The sequence below is a fragment of the Amia ocellicauda genome, chromosome 8, assembly GCF_036373705.1.
Source record: "Amia ocellicauda isolate fAmiCal2 chromosome 8, fAmiCal2.hap1, whole genome shotgun sequence".
Taxonomy (NCBI): Eukaryota; Metazoa; Chordata; class Actinopteri; order Amiiformes; family Amiidae; genus Amia; species Amia ocellicauda.
The window spans coordinates 27,175,392-27,202,838 of record NC_089857.1 but is presented as its reverse complement, the minus strand read 5'-3'; the positions used below and the strand labels follow the sequence as shown (position 1 = coordinate 27,202,838).

At 35.8% G+C, this 27,447-nt stretch overlaps 1 protein-coding gene across 1 annotated transcript in view; it reads right to left on the bottom strand.

Annotated features, from left to right (window-relative positions):
* Nucleotides 1–27,447, bottom strand: part of LOC136754752 (5-hydroxytryptamine receptor 4) — a 108,548-nt gene that overhangs the window by 55,270 nt on the left and 25,831 nt on the right. Inside the window, exons 4-6 of the mRNA XM_066710867.1 lie at nt 24,900–25,100; nt 18,544–18,697; nt 13,905–14,467 (exon numbers count right to left, since the gene is read on the bottom strand). Coding sequence (XP_066566964.1) covers nt 13,905–14,467; nt 18,544–18,697; nt 24,900–25,100 — 918 coding nt within the window. The remainder of the gene's footprint in view (nt 1–13,904; nt 14,468–18,543; nt 18,698–24,899; nt 25,101–27,447) is intronic.

Genomic DNA, 27,447 nt, shown 5'->3' with positions numbered 1-27,447 from the left:
TGATTCCAAAAAAAACAACATGTGAAACAAAGGAGATTCTATCAAAATGGATGGTTCTTCTTTCATGCTGACCAATGTACCAAAATAGCCATGATTAACCTCTGAATTGTCAAAGGAAACACGAGAATTCAATGTAACTCCCTGAGAGCCAACACTGTTGTTAGGTCTGTTGCTTAGTAACTGCATTCTCTTTATGAGACTGAACTACTGGTGTTGGAAGAACACATTATTTATATTTTATAATTATCGACACCCTCAGTCAGATCACCAGAGGCATTTCTCCTTCTTATCACTTTTATCTGGGACCAGCATGCTTACACACTCTGTCTTCTGTCACCTTCCAAAAGACCAAAAGTGGTGTGGTAGAGGCAATGGAAGTATGTTACAGAAAACACACACACACACACACACACTAGACTGGAACTGAACCTGGATCCCGGGAGCTGTGAAGCAGCAGTGCACGCTACTGTGCCTCTGTGCTGACCCTATAGCAATGCATGCCATCTTAATTTTATAGTGTGCTATACATTCAGTGTTAGGTTATAACGGAATATAAAGCAGCTTAAAGCAAGAACAACAGTGGCACTACAGTATTTATTTCAGTGTATCCTGGAGAAAAACAAAAAGAAAACAAAAACCTAAAAAAAAAAAAAGATCTAATTGGAACTAATTAATGGTTAAAGGCTTTTTTTCCAGGACACCACTGATGTGAGAAATTATTTCAAAACATAATTAAAAAATAAAATTAACTGAAAGTCATTTCATCCATGGTGATTTCTGTATATTGACATACAAAAGAAAAATACAGATCATGCCAGTTTTGTGTTTGTTTGTTTTAGGAAAAGATGAAGAAAGTGTCAAGACTTCCCTGTCAGCTACACACCCTTCTTCACCCAAGCTCTGAAATACTGCAGACTCCTGGCTCACATTAATATGATTTATAATTGCTCCTTTGGCAGAACTAAATAACAGTGTGTCTTCTAGTCTTACTTCTTCCATTAACCTTGATTTACTATTTCATGTGACAAGGAAGCCATTTATTCAGTGTGGAAGACTGTTTCTATTCTGATACATATATGCATACGTATATAGATTAAGATTATTGTTTACTTAAAACAAACTGCAGTTGAATTTAATTTAATCCCTAAGATAATTAAAGTCATTATATACTTACGTGTGTTAGATTGCTTATCTTTGTCTCTTTCTAATCCTTTTTTCCCCATTCTGAATGGACACTACATGTTTGATATCTGGTTCAGAGGACATGAATGCACCTAAAATTAAAGTGAAGTTCTTCCTTAAAAGAGGCTTATTCTGCAGTATGCTCAAGGAAATCATGGTTTGTTGTATATCTATATGTCTATATGATGGAAGAACTGCTTAACTGAGTCTATCTAAGTATTATCACCTAATTCTTTGATAATCACAGAAAATATGATGAAAGAAATGTCAAGTCAAAATACTTTTTTTAAACTCAACATGTTTTCGAATGAGCATAATTGTGGTAACAAATCAAACCTCGTTAAAGAAATAAAAACAAAGACATTTTTTGCATGCAGAGTGTGGCCATATAATGTGGAAAATAAAACTGAAAAAATACCAATAATCAAAGAAATTATGTATACATATATATTTATCTGCTATGCCAGTTGGCATTCTAATGTATTAAATATTAAGTAATTATCCATATTTATGAAAGGATGCTAAATGCAGGAGGTGCGTCCAGCTCTGTAGTGTGAAAAAGGAAAAATGGTAATAATGTGGGCTCCCTTCATTCCAACCCACTGCATTTTTTAACATGTTCTTCTTATTTTTTAAATCTAATTATTTCACAGATTTATACACATAATGCAAATTAAGACAGACTTTACACTATCCCAAAATATATACGATGTTCAGTAATAATCATTCAGATGAAGCGTGCTAAAAGAGTGCTTTAGAAATGTACATTAGCAGTACCCGTCGTGCTGCAAATGTGTTCAGATTGAATTTTTCACACTTATTAATGTCTATAAAAAAGCCTTTTAGGATGGTAGAGCTACAGCCAATTGTTTGGGCGGTGTTAAAGTCAGTATTGCAGAAACAGTGCACTGTTTTTACATAGCCTATTAGCAGCTATAAAACAAAAGAGTCCCTGGGTTGATCATCGTCAGACTTTGAACCAGGTTACTGTGAGTACATTCGTTTTGGTTTCTTGACCTATCTCCTTGATAAGGGCATTCAGCTCTGTGGGGATTTCACAACTGCTGGAAACTGAGCAGAACACTCTGTACTCACCTTTAATGGAGTCTACATAGCATAAACCTTCTTTATCAAGATACTGATTTCCTATCTTTACAGTTTCATTTCAGAAATCTCACAAACTGAAACTGACGTGAAGCAATACAATTTCACTGACACACCATGAACAGCCTAAGAAGATATGTCCATCATCATTAGACCCAAAACTCTATCTCGATGAGCAATCATTTGATTTATTAATATGTTACTCAAACTTAAATTGATCAGGAAAACTGCATTGTACAGCTTTCCATTTTAAAGTCCTAATCCCAAAAGTGAGTGTGAAATTCCAAGAAGTTTATATTTCACTTACATTGCAGGTGGAGCATTTTTTAAATTACTCGTGCTTTCTGTTTATACATTTCATATCTCATAAACTGCAGTGCTAGCAAGATGTTAACACAGGAAGAACCAGCAACATATCAACATATAAATTATACTCCACTTCCTTTATATTTAATTATCCCGTTTACAGTAAGGGGAAATGGTAATGCACCAAGCAATGGCTTAATTTAATCAGTAATCCAATACTAAGCCTCTATTCCAAGAACAAACTGTAGAGGCAGTATCAGTGCTATCCAGTTTTGTTTGAAATACGGAGGGAAAACAATTAACTACATTCAACTTAGCATGTTTATGCAAATCAATTAGAAAGTATCCGTACGAAGTTAAAGATGGTGACAAATTTTGAACTCCATGTTTAAATGTTCAATATATACAGTAGCCTCTGAATGTCTTCAGACCCTTCATGAAGTGTGACAAAAAGTTGATGTAGACAGAAAAAGCAGGTTAAAACTCAGTATTTTATTATTTATTTTAAAAATAAAGACTTATATGTCTATCAATATGGTATCAATGGCATATCAGCCAAAGAAAATGTATAGAAAACATTTATTTTAAGCACTAAAGCAAACAGGATTTTGTGAATTCAGATTAGCTTCAAATATGGTGGAAAAGGCGCTGCGTGTAGACTTGTAATAGTTTAATCATCTTCCTGTGTGGGCTATGTGTTCACTTTTCCATGCAGAATCTCTCCAGCTCCTCAAGTTTGCATGGCTTGTGTTCATGGAGTGCCTTTTCTTAAGGTCAATAAAGTACATTGATTCTGTGCTCCCATAACCATTTGGGCACAGACTTCGATGTGTGCAATGATGTAGGAAAGTTCATTTGTGCCAGGGTTAATTGGCTAAAATATCCTGGTATGTTTTTATCCATCTGTCTATCAACCAGGCCAAGAAAAACCAAAACAGCTCTAAAGCAAAATACATCTGCCTTCATGACTGTGTATGATTTTGTTCTCAACATAAGCGCCTCTTTTGCTGAGGGGAAATCAAACACTTAATCAAAGGTCTGAATAAATGTGGTTGCTATTGTATTTTCTTTCAGCAAATATAAAAACATTGATTCTATGTTTCACAGAGACCTGGGTCCTGGGTTGACTAGATTGACTAGCTACTCTAAACTGATGACTGATGATTGAGCGATAGATGAAGCAGTTTCCACATCTACCCCACAAAGGCACAATGTTTTAGCAGATTTTATTTTTGTCCTTCTAGATAACTGCTAGTATTAATATATATTGATTTGGTGTTGGTAATTACATGACTTTTAACCAACAAGAAGCTGTGTGTTTATTACAAGCTATTAAATTAAATACATGATAGAAGTATTTCTACTACCTACTACGTTGACCCATTGTTTAATATAGCTAGGGCCTGCATTAGACTTGCAGTGGACCAAGGTAGAAGCCAACCAATGTACACACAAACACACTCCCTCAAAGCACAAATGTTACTACTATAACCACAATAATAATAATAATAATAATAATAATAATAATAATAATAATAATAATAATAATAATAATATAACAATGATTCAGAAAATGTATAAATGTGTAAAAATTGTTGAAGCATGCAACATATTTATTTTGTAATAATCCTGCATTGTGATAGCATACAAAACAGATTTAGTAAAATATTGGGATACTTATTTACAATAAGCCCTTGAGATACGCAAATTCGAGTTATGCAATTTTTGCTTTAACACGATTTATAAATGGACATCCAAACAGAAGAATCCATTTAGAAATGTGTGACATTCTCGCACATACACGACCACGTGTTTGTTGTCAATCTTCACATAAAATCCACTCCAGAGTCCAGGGAGATGGTAAGATTGATTAAACCTGATTATTTTACTAAAGCCTTGTAATAAATCTAAAAATAAACCAGAAATATGCTTACTGGGACAACTTTCTTCTCATTTAGTTTTATTTAAAGTGCTTAAATAAACTTTTGATGTGAAGAGTTAGCTTGATTCAATACGTTTTAATATAACATTTCGACTCCTAAAATGTATGACTAATATGATTACACAACACAGAAACATAAAGCAGTGATAGTTCTTAATGATTAAGGTTGTCATTGATATCAATTTAACATTTTAAGTGTCTTTTACAGTGTGTATTTTATAGTGTTTATTGCTCCGAGTTATGCAGTTCTCGCCTATGCAATGTTTTCCAACTCTCGCGTATCTCCAGGGATTAATGGACTCTAGCATGGTATCATTATTGCATTATTATGGTTTATCATAGATGACTCAGATGAAGTCACGCAACTGCCGAAACAACTTATTTTTAACTAAACTGTTTGGGACTGTATTTTTAGTGTGCGGTCTTCCTTATTATAGTACATTGTTTCCACTGACCTGCACCTAATCTACATTACTGGTGTATGTACTTTCATTTGTATTCTATCATTTTGATGTACTCATTGCTGTAACAGTATAAAACACTGATTACATGATATTATCTTAACATTACGGAATCCCTGAAACAGATCAGGACATTGCTGTCAAACACGTCTGGATGAATTTTTCTGGCATATGAATGGGATGTATTTCAATAATAATAATAATAATAATAATAATAATAATAATAGTTGTGAAATGTTTTTTGCACTGCCCTACATCTCTGTTTTAAAACAGTATGTGGGAGGTATAACTGTACAATGCATTCTTAGTTATAATAATAAGATTAAATTTGATAATTTTTATCAGTGCAATGTTTTTAATGACTATTACACTACCTTATTTCCTGCTTTGTTTTGTTAAATTACTTTACAATATGTAGGTGTTTTTTTTGTTTTTGTTTTTTTTACAGTTCCCTGTATGTTCTGCATGTTCAAGGAAAAACAAGCTGAAAACATTATTGTGGCTTCATCAGTCCTACATTCCCACAGAAATAAACAATGACATTACTGGGCAGGCAAATAAGAAGTCCTTAGGGACCGCCTTATCATGATATAATAGAAAATATGCTGTGGGAAGAATATTCCTCTGGACAGCTAATAAAATGATCACATATCATTAAAGCCAAAGAGGGGCCTACAAGCTACTGAATACATTGTGGGCTGCCTTGTGGTGTTAGTCTATTGTCCTAATATGTGTGGTAATATAGATCATGATTTTCAAATAGATAGGAAGTTATTTGCAAAGTGATGTAACCAAATCACTTCATTGATGTGTTTAATGGTGTATAAAGTGGACAGATGATGCACCAGATATAAACTATAAAAAATAAGTCTATTAAGTGACATGAGTAAGATCTGAGAAGTGACTTTGCAACCAATTTTGCCAACTTTCAAACCAAGCTGACATAATATATGCTCATAATAACACTTGTGAACAGTCCCAGCTTTATTTCCTATAAAAACAGATAGAAGTATAGAACAGAAGTATATCAGAAACCAGTGGTGCAATGACACTACCCGTCATATGGGATACTGTGTACTGTAGTTCCATTTCACTGAACATCCAGACATCACCTTGTTCTGTACAAGTTTGTCCCAGTCTCTTGTTCTTTTATTAGGTTGTAAATGCAGCCTAAGATAAGATGTATAGATACCTGCACTATTTCATTACTTAATTACTTCCCAAAAAAAATGAGATGACAGGTATAAGTATTGCACTCGAGGCTAAGAAATCTTGCAACTGTTTTTTTTTTTTACTGCTTAACTACTCTTACTGAAGATATGGTCTCATTGCCAGACAATTTGGTGAAACTGAAGCTTTCACTTTGTTATACGAACTTCAACTCGAATGCACCAATGCACCACAAAAAACTACTGAACCAATGGCTATACAGTCTGAGCTTTTAAAACGAAAGTGACGAAAAGTGAAATTATAAATGATGGGTGTAGCCACTAGATATTCGTAATTGTTATGTTAGACAAAGATAAACTGTAGAACCACGTTTTTCTCTGTGCAGCCTAAGGCACACCTACTTAACTTAAGTGCACTTGCGCATCCCACCCAAAAATGGATGTCATTTCAATGAGATGGTGTTCATCTGGAGGTGCACAGTTGTTTGATTTGGGCACAAACTCATTTAATTTCAATACAAGTAAAGTTGATATGTATTTATTTACTTAGTTTTTCTCCTGTGTGATTCTTACAATGTGATGTAAGACACCTGGTTATACCCAGACACACTGTTTGGAAAACACTGCTGGTGATAATCAAGAATAAGCACATTTGTTTGTGACTATGATGACATCTTCTGTAATGTACATTTAAGCTGCAGATATGCAAATCTAGTGCTGTACTGCCTTTGCCTTTTCTATTCATAATTTTAGACATGGAATGGACCTTTACCATAATAATTTAAAAAGGTGGGAAGCTGACATTAGAAACTATAGCAAAAACGACAACATTTTAATTTGTGCATTTCATGATGTTGTATAATCAACATATTTGCATTATATTATTACAAATACATATAAATAAACATAATGACTAACTTCTCAGCCTAATCATTGATTTCTGTTTTGCTTGTGCACGTTTTCATTTTTTTGAAACCAAGCCTTTTAAACAGTTTTTAAGCATGACCCTTGGAACAGCTTGAAAAATGTAGTGCATGGGTTCACCACTTTACCCAGGCAAAACAGAAAAAAGTAACAAAAATTACACTTTGACTTAAAAATAACATCACAGTGTATGGTATCCTAATGAGAAATATACTATACTTCCTAGTATTGTTTCTATTAATTCCTCCACTTTGAATAACTACTCAGCTGTGCTTGGTGTTGGCACTGCTTTCCCTGCATGGAATGCTTGTGATTTCAATATCCAGGTTTTTCATCTACCCCTCATTGTGTCACCTAGGGATAACTTTTCTATTGTTTTGTACAGCTGTTATACTCCGATAACCAATACCAATCTGTAACTGTGAACATGACATGGCCACCTTTGAAGTATATTTACTAATTTACAGGTAGACTATAAAGTTATGGTTCCTTAAATCAGAAAAGCAGGATATGAAGACAACAGACAACTTAGGAGAAGTACACTGGGAATGCAACCACAGACGTGTAGCCTAATCAGTTGAAAACACATTTACAAAATGTACTTTTGGAGGTACAGAGCAAATTGAAATTTAAAGTTAAAAAAATGAAAGTGTAGGAAATAGTGGCATAAATGGTTTAATGGCTTCATTTAAAAAAGACAATGAAAGCCCTTACGTTGCCTTGACAAAGCGAAACAAAAATAAATACACTAAAGTGCAAGTGCAAGTAAAACAAAATAATAGTTCAGAAAGAATATTGCAGAAAGGCCTAACTTACATTTACACTTAAAGGTTTTCCAATAGGATAACAGGAAATTATCAGTGCAGGAATTAGTGAAGTGTTTTAGACATAAAACAGGCCTTACTGTAGAAGATGAATAGCGAATGGTAAATGTACTAAAAAAAATGTTTTACGCAAATTTCCAATAAGGAACAAACTATTAAGAAGGACACAGTGTCGTAATTAATAATCTGAAAATCATAATGGCCAAAGTGTTGAACAGACTAGGAGTGCCCAGAACAAACCGATTTCCAGGGCCTGTTGATCATTGTCAAAACTGCAAAACAGCTGAAAGTTGACTCTCCCGGTTCCTCGCTTGATGAAATTCTGGGATCGACAAGCTACTAAAAAACAAATGAGCAAGATGGGCCGAATGGTTCCCTCTTCTTTCTAAATTTAAGTTTTTATCTTTCCCAATTGTTTAACAGCTGACTATGCTTAGAAAGTTCCAACTAAACAAATGCAGTTGTTCAATGAAAGACAACCCTTGTCATGAACAGGCCTGTATTACAGTTTCCATCAGGAGGTGCGCAAGACACACTTCACCTCAGTTGGTCGTAAATCAAATTGATTTAGTAAATACATCAACAAAACCAAGACAGCAGCTGTAGGTAAGACATGAACAAAAGATCCAAATAGAAACGTCTAGTATGATGGTTAACAAAACCACTAGCACTGCAGTCTAACCTAGAGGAGCGGGTGCTATCTACTTGGGCAAGCCAACTGATTGATTAATGGGGCAAAGATAGTAAGGCAAACTGCCACATTCTCATTCCAGTCACTTAACTAGCTCCAGGCAACAACAAACATGATAGGAAAAAGGCTTTTGCTGCTTGATCTGTTTCAAAGGTATATTTCATTATAATCCAAGCTGGGCTTTAACTCATATAGCATCTCAAAACAAAGCAAATTCCCATCACTTTCCTCCTGTGGAACCTCTGTGCTGCTAGAACCTGAGAATGCCTTGCAAGGGTTAATGGCACCATTTTTTTTTTCTTTCAAACAGTTACATGCTGGAAAACGGAATTGCTTTGAATAACACGTGGTATGATCTGTGCTTGCAATTATCACACCATTCATTGAATCACAGTTGTCCTTCAAATCGATTCATCTCCACTGTATCCTGAAACAATCAGCAGTTTGCTTGGCGGCACACAGGTGTCCACACACTTGACTTTGCTTTTCAGATAATTATTGTGTTAGTGGTGCTTGACAGTGTTGTGGTGCTTCTGTCTGATTGGAATGTATTAGTTTATTAACGAGATACCAATAACTCTGTGCATCTTTCACTCCCCTGGGAGTCCAAAATAATAATAATCTGTGAATCTTATAATGACATGAAATGTAATAATAATTTAAAAAGTCGTCTGCCATTCATGGAACAAATATAGTCGCAACCAATGAACAAACCCAACTGGCAAACATGAAAGGCTACTAGCCAGCCATGCCGCATTATAAAGTGCACCCTCAGAAAGAGAAGATTGTCCATGATCTCCACAGATTGATATTATTCTTTTGCATGGACATCTACCTCAAGGTCAAGTTATAAGATATGGATGTATTGGTGCATGCTTCGGTGCGTTCTAGCCATCTTGTCACAATTCTGCTCTGTTTCAAGTCTGGTTCCCTTTTACACACAAATGCAAATCATGTACAGTCTGTGGATCGTCTAAACTGAAACAGAAAGTTTAAAAACAGGCAGAATAATGTAAGAGTTACAGTTAGGTCCATAAATACTTGGACAGTGATACAATTGTCATAATTTTGGCTCTGTACGCCACCACAATGGATTTGAACTGGCTGATAAAGATATATTTATTTCAGGAGAGTAGAACAATTCTCATACCATTAACACACGAAACTATCCACTGCTGCATACTTTTCAGTGAACAATTGGTCCACGGGTTTTAGAGTCTGCAATAAAGCAATTAAGCAATCATATGATGTCATAAAGTATATTTATTCCAGTCACTTCTTAAGGGTATATTGTTGTGTTGTAGTTGCGTTAGTGATGCTGCAGATAAGAGGAGTGTTCTAGCATTATCAAGGACTTATTTCACCCTTGGCCACCACTCAGTACTTTACTGCTATATCCCCACATCAGTAGTATAGCAGGGTGTGGAGCTAAATACAGGCCAAAAGCTGCTACAAGGACTTCACAGGTGTCCTTTTTATGGCCAGATAAATTAATACAGGCTTATTTGAGAACAGGTAATGAAATTAAACTGATGAATAAGATATTATCACCAAGAAAGACTGAATAATAATAATAAGAAAAAAAGAACAGCAAAGAACAGCTAACATAGTGATTATACAGTCTGTTGTTCTAAATAAAACTAACATCACAAAATGTCAGTATGTTTTTGGCTGTCAGAGCTCCTTCAAATGGAAGAATGTCATATCTCATGAATGTGGGGGGAAGTAGCATTCACAAAAAACAACCCTGCATAAAAAGCATGAAGGGCCAGCAGGGAGAATGAGATACTGGATGACAGCCACAGCAGAGTGAGCCAGAGTGAGAGCCTGGCACAAGGTATTTTGAATATATCAGTTTTGCATTGTTAGTCTCCGACAGAAATGAATGAAGAACTCAAAGTGTAAGAAAAATAAATTAGTAAGTGACTGTGAGATGGACTGTTAGATCTCAAACCACTTCCTGCTAGAAGATGGGAGATTAATTGAAAGGAAGTGATGGGAGGTGAAGTAAGCTTTCAGATTTACAACATCAAGGCACATTCTAAATCTCTGCCCTTTAGTGTAATGTACACAAAGGCCTCAGAGGAAGAGGAAGTCAAAGGCAGTGGAACTCTGGTAACTTTGCAGACCTGCACTTGTTCAATATTTTTTATTTTATTTATTAACTGTTCTGGTCAGATAAGCATGTGCACATGATCTGCAAGCAATCACTCTTAAATTACAATACTAATACCTAATAACTAATACCAGGTCTAGTGTAAATGTAGATGAGACAGAGAGCTCATTTTATATAGGCTTTTCTTATAAATACTGGTATCTTTCAGAAGTAGAATTCAAGTATCCATGTTGGGATTCAAATTTTGGACAAGAGTTTTAAAGAATGTGGAACTTTGGGAAAACACTTTGAGGAACTTGGAAGCATTTTCAACTCCGTGTACACACTTTGAAGAACTCTCATCATCCACATGCACTTGATTTATGCAGTCCCAACATGATTATCTTCACTGTTATTGCCAGAGCCTGGTACTCATGACTTTAGTCACTGACTCAACCTTTTAAGCAGTTAAACCAGCAAACAAACAAAAAAAAGCAGAATAATGAAAAGTGCAAAAGGTTTTTTTTTTTTTTTTTCAATGAGTCAAGGATGTCCTTAACATTCTGGTGTAAAGACTTTCAAAGGACAGGTGGCAAATCAAGTCTGGAGCTAAGATGCAGAGGACACAGACTATAAGGCAACATGTGGGTGACAGAGAGGAGCCGGGGCAGGCTAAATGGAATAATTAACAAATAATTAAGCAAGTTAAAAAGCCATTCTGTAGTGTTTGGCATGATAATATAATTATAATCATGACAGGCAGCAGGATAGCTGGGGGCGTAGCATTAAGTACTCTCCACTCTTCTCTTCACAGCCTTAGCAACAGCACAGATATGTGCTAATGAAACAGATGGGAAACGAAGAGAATTCATAGCAAATGAAATCTTCAGTCATGAGAAAATGATTCCATAAGTTATACAAGGCAGTACATGAAGGTCTGAAATAATCAATTCAGATACCACAAACCTCATGAATATGAGGACATAATGGATACTTCACTGTGCAGTGGAAACTGGCGAGGACCTACACAGTATTTTGAAGGGAAACACTCGAGGGAAATCTTGACTACTTCATTTCCTATGGTGCCAGTCACCAAGTGGACACCCCACTGTCACAGCAAATGGTGCCATTTAGAGTAACCATAACAAGCCGTTTTAGGAGAAGCAATTAATTTGCATTCTGAATACTTCTGAGAAGCAAAAATAGTTGAGTGTGTACAGCAGTATACTTAAATTTCAACATAACTCATTAATAAACAACCCTGGTGGCAATGAATCAGGGGCACAATTATAACACTCGGCACATCAAGTGTACACAAACCTCTGCAAACAGAGAGGTTTGGCCTGGACCAAATCAAAACTTCGACACATCCTCCAATTGCAAATTATACCAAGTACTGTATTTCAACTTTGGTGGGCCCATGTTGTCATAATTATTATATCAATATATTTTTATTTTAAATAAGTTGGACTATTTGTTTCTATTATACCCCTTCCAAATTGCAATTGTCAACTTTTAATCAGGTCACCACTACATGACAGGGATATAGGAAGTCGAATCCTTCAAAACATGCAGTGCGAAACTATCCAATTATTTTCATACTTTGCATAGGGTTCAACCTATAGTCTGAGCGGAGGCTAGGCTGAAGATTTGATTTGGTCCACGTTTTCATTCATTAAGTGCAGATAATTCAGTGGACTGAGAGAAGGTCTGGATCAAAAAGGACTGGATGTAAACATATATTGCCTACAAATGGGGTACTTCAATCTTCATATATATATATATTATATAAATCTTACATTTTGAATACAAGACAATATATTATAATATCAATAATACTTTTCACAAAAAAGTTAAATAAGGTTATTTATATTATTTAGTTAGCAAAACACAAACAATACAAACAAACAAACCCTGACTAAGCAAGAGAGCAAGGGAAGCAACAATCCTTTGATCAATATGGATCCACCGTACAATCTTTAAAATACATATAAAGAAACAATTATATTATTGTGTATTTTGATTGCCCTGATACAAACAAACATACAGGTACATCTACTGTCCTTAACCTTGAGTAAGTTAATAGATCTCTTTGTGCCCCATCCTTTAAGTGAGATGTAAACCTCATGTAATATCTACAAGAGTCTGCAGTACCAGTTGTTGATATTATACCCACCCCTGCCCTGAGACTCTGTAAGTTACTTTGAATAAGAACGTCTGCTGAATCAATCAATCAATCAATCAATCAATCAATCAATTTTAATTAGTATAGCACCCTTAGGAAGGTTGCCACAGTGCGCTTCACAAATTAAAACAACAACACAAGATTGTGAATACCTAATATATTTTATTTTCCTTCATATGTTTTTTCTTTTCTTCTTAGAACATATTCAGATTTGTTTGAAATTAAATGTGAAGCTTGGATATTTTGTTAGTGGAGCAAACAAAATTGATTTTGATTTACCTTCCATTTCACAAGGCATGAAGTTGAAGAAAATTAATGGAATGGACGCAGGCTTATGGACTATATTCAGATATTCCAAATAAATAAAAAACTAATAAACATAAAGAAACAAGTAATTCAGCAACTACTCTCCTATTAAGTGATCACAAACATGCCCTTGATGCTTGGCCTTGAAACACTAATATGAATAAGAACAAATATAAGGACTCATGTGGACTTTATTCTGGAGCAATGATCAGAAAATTTAAAAAATGTTGTTCACCTAACTACAGCTACTGCTTGGACTACAGGTTCTACAAGTATAGTCACAGAACTGGAATGCAGTTGGTGTGGATCTTGACTACATCATAGCTGGCTGTGGTGGGGATTCCCCAAGAAGAGATTCGGACCTGCTGAGGGGTTGGCTGGGCTCAGAGTTGGACATGTTTTATTCAGCTTTCTGCTCAACAGTAACTCCTGTGATTTACCAGGCACTTGTGAGCCTGCAGGGTTACATCAGTGAGGGCTACTTTACTCCTCCCTACAATACTAAATCTCAGCAAATGGCTTAACAATGATGGATGTGTTGTATCTGTCTACAGCCTGTGTTACTCCAAGGGTCAGGGCAGTGAGATTCCAAACTGGAATAACAATGAAAAACAAAATATACTGTGAAATATATTAGCAATTCAAATACCGGCCTCTTCTTGGAAACAGTCCCAGACTGCTGAAAGAATAAAATAAAAACCCTAAATGAGCTTACCTCAGTGCAATGGAAGTCCCATTGACCGATGTCGTGTATGGCCTGGATGGGCTGAAACTTCCTGGCCGGGTGTAGCGTTCGTCTCCGCAGCACAGTATCATCAGAAAGGCACGTCTGAACGCCCGGTTCAGGAAGGCATAAAGGAAAGGGTTCAGACCCGAGTTCATATAGCCAAGCCAGAGCCACGCAGTCCACATCTGCCAAGGCACGCTGTACTCGATGAAGGGGTCAATGACATTGGTGATGAAGAAGGGGGCCCAGCACAGGCAGAAGCAGCCCATGATGACGGCCAGCGTCTTGGCCGCTTTGGTCTCAACCTTCATTCTGCTGGAGCCCTGGTGGTCAGTGCCGTCGTAGGCATCAGGCGCCGAGCCAGCTCTCTGCAGGGTCCCGATCTGCCGAGCGTGCTCCATGGCGGTGACGTATATCCGCTGATAGGCCAGGACCATCAGGACCAAGGGGATGTAAAAAGCCACTGCAGAACAGATGATGGCATAAGGCCTGTTCACCAGGAAAATGCAGGTGGTCTCATTGGTGGTGTTGTTCAACTTTCTTTCTTCTATCTGGAATTAAAAAAAAAAAAACACAAGAAATTAAGCAAAAGACCTATACTTGTGACCCTGGCTAGCAGGGCTCTATGGTCCTGTGTCCTCTCAAGTGTAGCAGGGTAAATTAGAGTGGTGCCAATAACTACCCCACAAGCATAAAAAGGACTCTGACTTTGTTCTGTACATCACATTAGCATTGAAACCTAACCCACTGACCATTATTAAGGAATGTGGCAGTGAAGTAGTGCCTCCCAGCGCTTGCTCACTACTACTTCTGCAAAATGGCCAAGTAGTCCACAACAACCGAAAGATGTTCAGGCCTCTTAAAATACATATATTAAGGTGGGAACATTGATTCATAATCTGATCATCATGTATCACCCACTTTACACCCATCAAACCCATCTCTAGCTGTAATACTTTTTTTTTCTATGGCAGAGAAGGAATCAGCTGGGCACATCATTGCCCACCAGGGACCCCTGTAGCTTCTCCAGCACTTGCAGGCTCAGATTGTTAGCAGTTCCAGGTTCATAACATCCCCCTATTTGCATAATAGCTGGACCACAGGCATTCTGAGCTTGCAGTGTGAAAAATGGCTCATCCCTGTCGAAGAAGCACAATTTAATAGTAGTGGGCTGAATAATTACAGATTCTTGGTTGGGTGAAAAGTAAAAAAATAAAATGTACGTTTAAGATAATAAAAAAGGCCCAATATGGCAATGTCACCCCCATAGGTTCTCAAGAGTTTATGTGTGTATGTGAGGGCAGTTCGAACCTGAGGTCTGACTGCATTCTTGCCCAAAAAGTCATAACTATAGCGATGTAGTCTTACTATGGCACCTTGGTTTCACTTTTGAAAATAAAAGTGTCATAATGAAAGTGGAAACTAAGTCACTTTTTGTTTAGTTAGGCCTTAAAATAAATTAAGCTGTTCACAGTCAGCCTAGAGTCAGATATAAAGTATGTTATTACAGCAGATCGAGCACAAAGGCTAATACAAATGGAAGCTCATTAGATTCCTAAACTTATAAGTTATTAACCATATGGATTAAATTAAGAATTGGTGCTATCATTCTTGTAAATTAATTTAGTTTTTCTTTTAGACTTTTTTCCTGCATCGCTTGTGCATGTTAATTGTGACTGAATACACTTGACACCTGTTCTCTACCTCTATAGAGGTGTTAGAATGGGAATAATAAATGCCCTGATGAAGGTTTGCCTTTTTTTGGATGATGTTGCAGTGGTCTTCTCCAAATTCATGCCAACACAATACATTTAAATGGCATACAGAGAATTCATCAACACAGATCTGACTTCATTTAGAGTCTGAATAGGGTTTCATGGTATTCCTACAGTTTGAAAACCCATACTGGTTTGCCTCAACATTTTCCTAGCCTGCAACACTGGCTATCTTCTACTTAAAGCACAATAGCTTTGGTTTCCCTTAACTACCTTTCATGCCAATGGTGACTATTGACTAAGACACACAAAGATAAGATTTTTTTTCCCCCAGGTTTATTGCCGTAGATGTAAATTCCTCTGCTGTACTCACTGGCTACTTACTACCAGCATGCAAATTGTAACAGAAGCAAATTGAAATATCCAGTGCTAACCTTTCACTTTATTTTATGACTCTGTTCATGCACCTTACATCGCTTATTCTTTTGTTATCTCTCACGTACATGTGCACCTCTACTTTACAGCATTGGGGAATTTCCATTTAAAAGCCCCATTGTCTCCTCAGAGCATATAGCAGATCATAAAAGTGTAACACAGACAAGATACAGACCAGGAAATCCCATAATGTTGCAGATCATAAAACCTTTTTTAGCAACTGTATATACTGATGTGCACTAGATTACAAGAGGGATTGGGACAAGCCTTATTCCACTGATAGCGGTTTGTTTCAGAATGGGAGAAAAGCAAGCGTGTGTCTCAAGTTGTAATAGCTTACATTAGCAATATGTATTCTTGCCACTGGAACTTTAAAAAGGGCTAATATGTTATGCAGCACTGCCAGCAACTGTACAGTCTTGATGTATCTGTAGAAAAGTGTGAATTTTAAGAACCAAAGAAGAAATGTTTCATTTGATCTCACAGGTGTTTAAGTCCTGCATGGACAGTCATACTTAAATCTTTTTTTTTCATCTGCTGTGTTTTTTTATTACACAGTCCCATACTCAACCTGCTTTGGGCTGAAGTCTTGCAAATTGAAATAAATAAATATTAATCTCAATCATTTTATAGAACAATCATTCCATACTAGACATTCGAATTACTGTGTGCAAAATTGAAAAACACATTATGTCAACAAGTATATCTGTAGTGTTACATTTTGGCACTGTAAAGCAGGCCAACACAGTTTAGAACACTATTTTATTGTAATTCTTAAATTGTTAATTAATTTCCTTAACTTGTATTTCCTTGTATTACTGACCAATACAGATTTAAAAATGAAAGAAACAAACAAGCAAAAAAAAAATACTTGTTTAACATGAAAATGCTTTAAGAAATACAACATATTGCTTAAGCCTCTCTAAAATAGTTCCAAATTGCTAGTAAATGCTTGAAGCCATCTTATAATAATAGTTGGTAACCTTTATCATCTCATCATCAAAAGAGTTCTCAAATTATCTGAAGTAAGAGATACTTGCATAAGTTCACATTAATAAGTAAAGCACACTTGACTTTCAAGTAAGTAATTTTTTTTTTTCAATTTTTTAATCCCATTGTTTATTTAAGTACTTTTTATTGCTCTTTTTTCACTTTGACTTGCTTCATTACAAAATTGACTTGGGGATTATTATTATTTAAAACATTGTAGCAGAACATTTTGTACTACATGCTTCAAATTAATAAGTTTGTAGTATCTGAAATCCTGTACCTTTGTCAACATACTGCAAGAGTAAATGCCTAAAGGGAAGAGAATATCAAAAAGTCTTTATTTATACAATATAGCTTGGATAAAGTCATTATTTCCCACTTGATGTCAGTTACCCTTAGACAGTATTAATGCCAAATTAATTTGGCAGTTTTTAAAAAATGTGCTCAGAAGTGCACATTGAAGTCTCTTTGGGGAGAAGTCCACTGTAAAATAGGACAACATGCTTACATTGACATTAAGCTTTCAAGATGTCATGTGTGTGATGTGAAGGGGAACTTGTATAAGGATGGCATTTACGATGTTTTAACAGGCAGTATAAGGTTTTTTCAGAGGAGTTAGTTTAAGATAATATCATAATATGTATGAATCAATACAACATAATCTGTAAGAAATAATAGAATTGTATAACCATCAGTGGACAAAGTGATGACTGAGTTTTGGTTTCTGAATTAATCTGAGTCTCAGTCTATTGTTGCGCAGAATGAGAAGCTGCTACGTGTTAAAAACATGAGTTTCACAGATAGGTGTTTGAATATATTATTTGATTTCAGAATTATGAAATCAAAATAAATATTTAACAGTAGTTAGAATGTTTACTAAAAACAATTTCAAATTGTATATTAAGTAAAGCTGACTATTCTGTTATGCAACCTAAATCAGAATCAGATTTATAAAACATGATGTTTGTTATTTAAATTGTTAAATACAGTCAACTCAAGTACTAATTCATTACATTGTCTCCATACAACAGTAAAAGTATAGATCTTCTAAATGTTTGGTCTCAGATCTCATGAAAATACTGCTAAAAATAATTTATGTCCATTCACACAGTTTTTAAGCAACAGCTTATTATTTTTAGAACTGCTTGTTTTTTTTCTCTACACAGTAACATTTTGGCATTTCTCTTGTGTATCTTAATGTCCTTTTACAAGGATGGGGCTATGTGTTATGCTTGTAAAATGCACAAAATAAATTCCTTTCATCATACCAAAAATAGTCTTCCAACATCATTAAAATGTCTGATCCTTTTTAATTTGATTTCTGATGCAGATGTTTCAGAAACATAATCATGGACGTTCCTGGAGACACAAACAATTAATGGTAGAGGGTGTGAAGGGAGAGGAGGCCTGTTGTCAAGCAACACATGTCAAGTATTCTTACAATTGACAGTGTACCCGGGATGTGTTTTGCTGAAGCATAGACTTACAATTTGCTCGATCCCAATAGCATTCCAACTCTGCATGATGGGAAGGAAAGAGATGAAGGAAGGGATGATCCAGCAGCCTCCCAGCATTAAAGAAACTCTCAGTGGGGTCATCTTATTCCTGTACACCAAAGGCTGACAGCAAATAGCGTAGTACCTAAAGACAAAGACAAATAGTGCACCGTGAGACATGTCCAAATTCCAATACATTTAAATAGATAATTGTGTATTATTATTTGAATCACATCATACAATAACAACAAAATAATCACTAGCTCCAACCCTGTCCTTTAATCCATCTTTAGACTTCTTTAATGGTCTCTCAGAGAACCAAAAGCAATCAGACACAAGACTCAGGATGCCAAAACAGGAGGCTACAAGAAGAACATACTTCATATTAAAAAATATTTGAGTGGCTGAACTTAGATATGCACACTGGAAAGAAATGGACATCAGACTAATTGCTGAAAATAAAGCTTATTTCATTTGAAAATGGCTAGTTATCTTTCAAGTTGAGTTCCCCCCCCTCTGGGTAGTATTGTCCTTCTCAGATAACCAGTGTTGCATGGGTTGAAAAATGCCTTTTTGTCACCAGCAAAATAATTTCCCCCCTACTGTTTGTGTTGAGAATGCCTGCTTCTGAATAGAAAAAAGACTATTGTGCCTAGATTAACAAATAGTTTAACAATATTTAATTTACCAAAGCAGTATTGATTTCTTGTGAAATTATGTTTGAACAAGCTATGCTGATAAATTATACACTCAGTGGCCACTTTATTAGGTACATCTGCTTGTTAACGCAAATAGCCAAATAGCAAATCATGTGGCTACAACTCAATATGTAAAGAATGCAGACATGGTCAAGAGGTCTAGTTGTTATTCAACCAAAAATTAGAATGGCGTGATCTAAGCAACTTTGACCGTGGAATGATTGTTGATGCCAGACGTGGTGGTCCCAGCATCTCAGAAACAGCTGACCTCCTGGGATTTTCACACACTACAGTCTCTAGAGTTTACAGAGAATAGTGTGATAAACAAAAACCATCCAGTGAGTGGCTGTTCTGTGGCGAACACAACAGGAAGTCAGAAGAGAATGGGCAGACTCATTCAAGCTGACAGAAAGGCCACAAATAACCACTCATTACAACAGTGGTGTGCAGAAAGGGCATCTCTGAATGCACAACACGTTGAACCTGGAAGCGGATGGGCAGCAGCAGAAGACCGGGTTCCACTCCTGTCAGCTAAGAACATGAAGATGAGATAGTGGAAGATTGGAAAAGTCTGACAAATCTCGATTTCTGCTGCGATATGTAGATGGTAGGGTCTGCAGGAACTGCTATCGAGTCAGCATGGACCAAATTCCCTAAAGACTACTTCCTGCACTTTGTTGGATCCACGCCGGAAAGAATTCAGGCTGTTTGGGCGGCAAAAGTGGTTCCTACCCAGTACTAGACAGGTGTACCTAATAAAGTGGCCACTTAGTGTATATCATATTGTTATGCCAATACCCGATAGGAAAGCTCCAACTATATGCTATTGCAAAGTCACTTGCATGACAACCACCTGGAAACAAATAATTTCAAATAAATAATGGATACAGTAAAGTTTTTCACCCAAATGGTTAATATCTTTCTTTGATAACTATTTTGTTATACTATTAATTATAATAGCAGTTTTTATTCTATTCTCTGTGCATGCAGTTTACACCCACTGCAGAATCAATGAAAATTCAAGACATTTGCTTTGTCATACAAAATATTAATAAGATATATTAAAATGATTATATATCAAAGGATCAGTGAGTTGTACTAAACAGTAATGTACAAAAGTTCCCTATTCAAGTTCACTATTAGACGTTATGCTACACTTGTGACAACTGTATTGTGTCACACAAAATTATAATGAAGACTTAAAAGAATATGCCAACCTTTCCCTAAATCCTTATGTCATCTACATCTGTATATATATATATATGTCAGCATTCATAACAACTGACCGTGTACATGATAACAACTGACATTTACATGATGAGTCACATTTTTACCAACTGTAAAAAATAATTAGGAGGCACTTCTGAAGTATCAAGCCGGATTGGATGGGGTGTGAAAGTGACCCATTCTGCCACCAGAATGAAACAGGTATATGACAAATAGATACAACTGCATAATGAGACAATTACTGCTTGATTTCTACAATATATATATATATATATATATATATATATATATATATATATATATATATATATATATATATATATATATCAAAGTTCTCTGGAGCTTTTATACAATACAAAACTTCTGACATAAGAAAAGTTAATATGTTTACTAATAGATAGTGTGGCAAGACCATTACATTAGAGTAATATAGTTTTACCTCAGTGATGCAGGTTAAAATTTACATGCAACCAATCTTACAATTATATTATGGCATAAAAAGGCTATAAACAACTGGTTCATACCTAGATGGAAAAACGAACTTAAACCATTCTCAATATGTACTTTTAGCTTTGAGGACAAAAAAATGAAAAGGGTGAAAGTCAAAATGAAAATAAATATGCTGAACACAGAATTACCCTTCGTTGTACATCACTTCCAGAACTTCTCATGCATCTTGCTTGATGTGTAAATTATCACCAAGCACACAAGTATGAGAGGCTGTTCAGTTAAAAAATAACAGAAAAAAGAAATCATATACCAAAGTGGATATGTCATATAACAGAAAAAAGAAATCATATACCAAATTGGATATATCTTTTAGCAGAAAAAAATATTAATATACCAAAATGGATATATCATATAGCAGCGAAACAAAAAATCATATACCAAAATGGATATATCATATGGCACAAAAATATAAATAATATACCAAAGTGGATACAACATATAGCAAAAAAAAATATTCATATACCAAAGTGGATATATCATATACCAGAAAAAATATGTCACTCTGCAAAAAAAATATATAATAGAAAAAATATGTCACATTGCAGAAACAATATATACCAGTCACATGGTGGAGATGTGGGGTTGGACATGCGCAGTGTGCCCAGTTGGTTAGAGATGAGAGCGGATCCTTCACAGGTCACAGGCATTAGAGGGACACATCGATGCGAGCGTTTACGACCAGGAGATGATCATTATGGTTGAGTGTACATATACAGTGAGGGAAAAAAGTTTTTGATCCCCTGCTGATTTTGTACGTTTGCCCACTGACAAAGAAATGATCAGTCTATAATTTTAATGGTAGGTGTATTTTAACAGTGAGAGACAGAATAACAACAACAAAATCCAGAAAAACGCATTTCAAAAAAGTTATAAATTGATTTGCATGTTAATGAGGGAAATAAGTATTTGATCCCCTATCAATCAGCAAGATTTCTGGCTCCCAGGTGTCTTTTATACAGGTAACGAGCTGAGATTAGGAGCACTCTCTTAAAGGGAGTGCTCCTAATCTTAGCTCGTTACCTGTATAAAAGACACCTGTCCACAGAAGCAATCAATCAATCAGATTCCAAACTCTCCACCATGGCCAAGACCAAAGAGCTGTCCAAGGATGTCAGGGACAAGATTGTAGACCTACACAAGGCTGGAATGGGCTACAAGACCATCGCCAAGCAGCTTGGTGAGAAGGTGACAACAGTTGCTGCGATTATTCGCAAATGGAAGAAACACAAAATAACTGTCAGTCTGTCTCGGTCTGGGGCTCCATGCAAGATCTCACCTCGTGGCATTTCAATGATCATGAGAACGGTGAGGAATCAGCCCAGAACTACACGGGAGGATCTTGTTAATGATCTCAAGGCAGCTGGGACCATAGTCACCAAGAAAACAATTGGTAACACACTACGCCGTGAAGGACTGAAATCCTGCAGCGCCCGCAAGGTCCCACTGCTCAAGAAAGCACATGTACAGGCCCGTCTGAAGTTTGCCACTGAACATCTGAATTATTCAGAGGAGAACTGGGTGAAAGTGTTGTGGTCAGATGAGACCAAATTCGAGCTCTTTGGCATCAACTCAACTCACCGTGTTTGGAGGAGGAGGAATGACCCCAAGAACACAATCCCCACCGTCAAACATGGAGGTGGAAACATTATGCTTTGGGGGTGTTTTTCTGCTAAGGGGACAGGACAACTGCACCACATCAAAGGGACGATGGACGGGGACATGTACCGTCAAATCTTGGGTGAGAACCTCCTTCCTTCAGCCAGGGCATTGAAAATGGGTCGTGGATGGGTATTCCAGCATGACAAGGACCCAAAACACACAGCCAAGGCAACAAAGGAGTGGCTCAAGAAGAAGCACATTAAGGTCCTGGAGTGGCCTAGCCAGTCTCCAGACCTTAATCCCATAGAAAATCTGTGGAGGGAGCTGAAGGTTCGAGTTGCCAAACGTCAGCCTCGAAACCTTAATGACTTGGAGAGGATCTGCAAAGAGGAGTGGGACAAAATCCCTCCTGAGATGTATCCCTCCTGAGATGTCGAAGGGGTCAAATACTTATTTCCCTCATTAACATGCAAATCAATTTATAACTTTTTTGAAATGTGTTTTTCTGGATTTTGTTGTTGTTATTCTGTCTCTCACTGTTAAAATACACCTACCATTAAAATTATAGACTGATCATTTCTTTGTCAGTGGGCAAACGTACAAAATCAGCAGGGGATCAAATACTTTTTTCCCTCACTGTACATTAATATACATATATTACAATTATAACAGTTTTGACATTATTGGTACTGTATTTGTTATTTATGATGTATTAATATTTGTTTTTTTACAGTTATTTTGATCAAACTGTCAGTTAAGTGTCTGCCACACCATTTGTGCATATACAGTATGTTAGGTATTTTATTTTTCATTTTTTAATTATTTTTTAATTTTAATTATATTCACTGTATCACCCAGCAGTCAATTGCATTGCTACATTGTGTGCTACCTGGGTAGTTACTTCAATCTAGACTATAGCTGTGTATAGAGTACATATAGATATAGGTAGGCTATATAAATATAGACACATATTTTGTTGCTTTTTTCTGAATTAATACATTAATTGGAGAATCCAATAATTCAATATACAACTAATCAGGACACTTGTCTGCGGCAGCTGTAGGCACTTAAATCAAGTGTCAAATGCATCCTCTTGTCTGTTGGCGCAGTGGTTATGAACAGCACTGAGTTCAGTGTTGCGTGTTCTGTCCCAATGTGTGGATGTTATTTCTTATGTACAGATTTATATTATATTATATTACCCTGTGTTTAATGGTATCAGAGTAGAAGGAACAATTATAATGGAATTAATAAAGCGTTGACACAGCTAGTCTGTATTAGAATGGCGTGTCAGTTTCATGGTTCAGGGACTAGCTCTACACCACAGAAATGAACTCATTGATGCACTAGACTTCCCATCTTCAATCTTTAAATCGCTGTGAGTAAGATTTTGAGTCCGCCACCTTGGGTCATTTTCTTCTGAAAACACCAACATGATAAAAGCATAGCCTATTAATAATAAAGTACAGCATGCAATAAAACATAATGAACAACGTATACACTAGCCTCAGAGTGTACAACTGTAAACTTTAATTTAGGCTTCATGAGTGGTATCTTGATTAACGCCTGCACATGAATGTCCACATCGATGTGTCCCTCATTTGGCTCTAATGCCACCCTGTGAAGGATCCGCTCTCATCTCTAACCAATTGGGCACACTGCGCATGTCCAACCCAACATCTCCACCACGTGACGTTAGAATATATTTGTGCAACGTGACATATTTTTTCTGGTATATGATATATCCACTTTGGTATGTTTTTTTGTTTTTTCTGCTATATGAAATATCCACTTTGGTATATTCATTATTTGTTCTTCTACGTGATATAGCCACTTTGGTATATGATTTATATTTTTGTGCCATATGATATATACATTTTGGTATATATTTTTTTATTTTTCTGCTATATGATATATCCACTTTGGTATATTAATTATTTGTTCTACTATATGATATATCCATGTTGGTATATTATTTATTTGTTCTATTATTTTTTAATTGAACAGCCCCTCATACACAAGACATTTAATTTTAAAACAACTCACAAATCTACCCATTGTAAATCAGAGACAGTATTACATTAGCTATCAAAACAATCCTGGTCCCAGAGAGCCACAGTTTTTCCTAGTTCTTGTCATATCCAAACTGTAAACTACTTTATTGATTCAGTTATTTGGCTTTGATTTCATGGAGAAACCTAAAGTACTCTTTATGCTCTGCAGGAACAAGGTTGATCACTTCTGCTATATATTAATAATAATAATAATAATAATAATAATAATAATATCATCAAGGATCATGCCTTGTCTCACCTATCTAGTGCAATGCAACACAAATGCAAGATGGACGCAGTGGTTAACATGACATCCAGAGACGTTCGGACCAGACAGAAGGTTTCTCCATACGCCCATGTGCCCGTCGCTAATTCAATAGCTGCGAAAGGCATTACTACCACTGCCACCAGAAGATCAGCGAACGCCAGCGAAACAATGAAGTAGTTTGTCTTCTTTTTTCTAAAAACAAAGACAGAAAGAAAGAAAGCAAGAATCAGAAAACATTCAATAGATTTTCACAGCTGCAGGCTTATATGGGTATAATATTGAGATATTTTTGACTGATCAATTCAATTTGTCTATCTCCCTATAAACATCATTAGAAGAAAGTCAAGCCCTTTATTTTTTTATGTTTCTTTATGTTTTACATATAATTGAAGTTTTAAATTATGGACTTGCTGGGACAGCTAGTTATTCAGCTGTTTTTCTTTTATAAACAAACAAAAAAGCAAGTTAATGCTTTCTAGCAAATAACTTGCTAATTTGAAAATTAGGAAATAAGAAAGAGGAAATTAAAACTTTTATGCAGATTAAATTCTAATTATAACTTCAGGTATGGCAAATGTTGTGATCTACCCAAAGGAATAACAATAATAATGATATGTGTGAGATGTCTTGTTGCAGAGACATTTTAAACAATCCAATGTATGTAGATTATTTTATTTTTAAAGAAAAAAGGTGTGTGCAACATTTAATGAGTAACTACCTCAGGCTGAAGTGGAAGTCTGACCCACTTAGAAAACAACCTGACAGTTCTGAATTTCATACAAATTTCTAACCTCATTAGATATTGTAGAGGAAAAGGAAACCAATGGCATGTAGTATCTTTTTTTTATGTTTGCCACAAAGAGAATGAGACTCGCTCTTACCCTCTGCAAAACAACGGTGGTAGGTGAGTTTGTTAGTCATAACAGAATTCTTTCAAACTTGAAGTATCAGAAGTACAGTCAAAATTAAACAGAAACTGAATGGTTATAACTTAATTTTGTATCAGTAAGAAATTAATCTGAAATGTCTGTCCACTGCATTCTTTAAAATATCTTGGGGGAGAGCATATATATATATATATATATATATTTATATATATATATATATATCTAAGAGCAAAAAAATGAATGTTCTGAAAGTCATGGCACCCAAGTACAGAGGGTGTGGTTCATGAATTTGAAACTGATAAACAGGCAGAACCAGGATTGCTTTATGATCTACCCGTTATGAGCACAACACTGGGTAAAGATGCTTCTTACAGTAAAGCCTGCTTCAATAAAATGTAACACCAGCCGATAGGAAAAGTATTTCTTCATGTATGTGTTATTTGGTTTTTTAATGCAAGTTGGCTATTAGAATTAATCTGTCACTATAGGGTATTTCAGAAGACAGGGGCGTAGCCAGGATTTCAGGGCCCCATGAAAGAAAAAAGTGGGTGGTTAGGGGTGTTGGCGAAGTGCAGTCATGGGCCCCACCCAGAAGACACGCAGACCCCCCCCCCAGGGGCTCATCATCACCTTTCCCCCCTTTACTACGCCACTGCTAGTAGATCTTCACTAGCACTTGCTGTTCTAGCATGCTTGTAAATCCATCTTCCAGATTTGACAAAATGACTACAACTGAAACTACAACTGCTTTGAAATAGAATACAAGTTATTTTAGTCTATAGGAGTAATACAGATATATAGGCATCTGGTTTGTGCACATATCTATATTCACAGGCAGGCTTTAAACGGGGTATGGAACCTTCTGAGAGTGACTCTATACAAGAAGCAACTGTGCAGTTATAAAGGCAAAAGAAAGTACTGATTCCTTATTCCTTATTTTTCAAAAACTATGTAATGATTACTTTTTACTTATTTCAGATTTCTTTAAAAATAAGTAATGATTACTTATTTTTCTATTTGTCTCAGTTTTTTAAGAAATAAGTAGCCAAATGTTTACTCATTCCTTATTTCTGATTTTTAAAAAACAAGTAATGATTACTTATTCTTATATTTTTCCCTGTTTGTCAAGAAATACATAATTTTAATAATTCCTTATTTCTTATCTCTGATCCACGGTTTCCAAAATTTAAGTAATTGACTCATTCCTTTTTTCAGATTTTTTGAAAAATAATTCGAAAGTAACGGCTTTCAAAATATTGTAAGGGTAACTTAGTTTCCCTTGTTGGTTACTTTTCTCTGTTTCCCATTTTTTTATTAAATAGGTAATTATTAATTATTTCTTATTTCCCTGTTTCTGAATTCCAGGAGGATCGCCTGTGGTGCGCTGTTCGAATCCCGAATGGGGAGCTCTGACCACACTGGCTACCCAAACATTTCTAAATTTTTTACATACTCTAAAATTAAGGTGCAGATAGTATGTGTGTTCAGACAGATTTTTAAATGCAATTCAAGGACTTTCGAGGACTTTTTCCAACACTATTTGTTTCTGTTTTTAAAGACTTTGCATGAAACAAGTAAATTATTTGAGTGACTTAACTTTCAAAATAACATTGTATAGTGCAGTTTAAATATGCATCAAATCATAGGTGAAT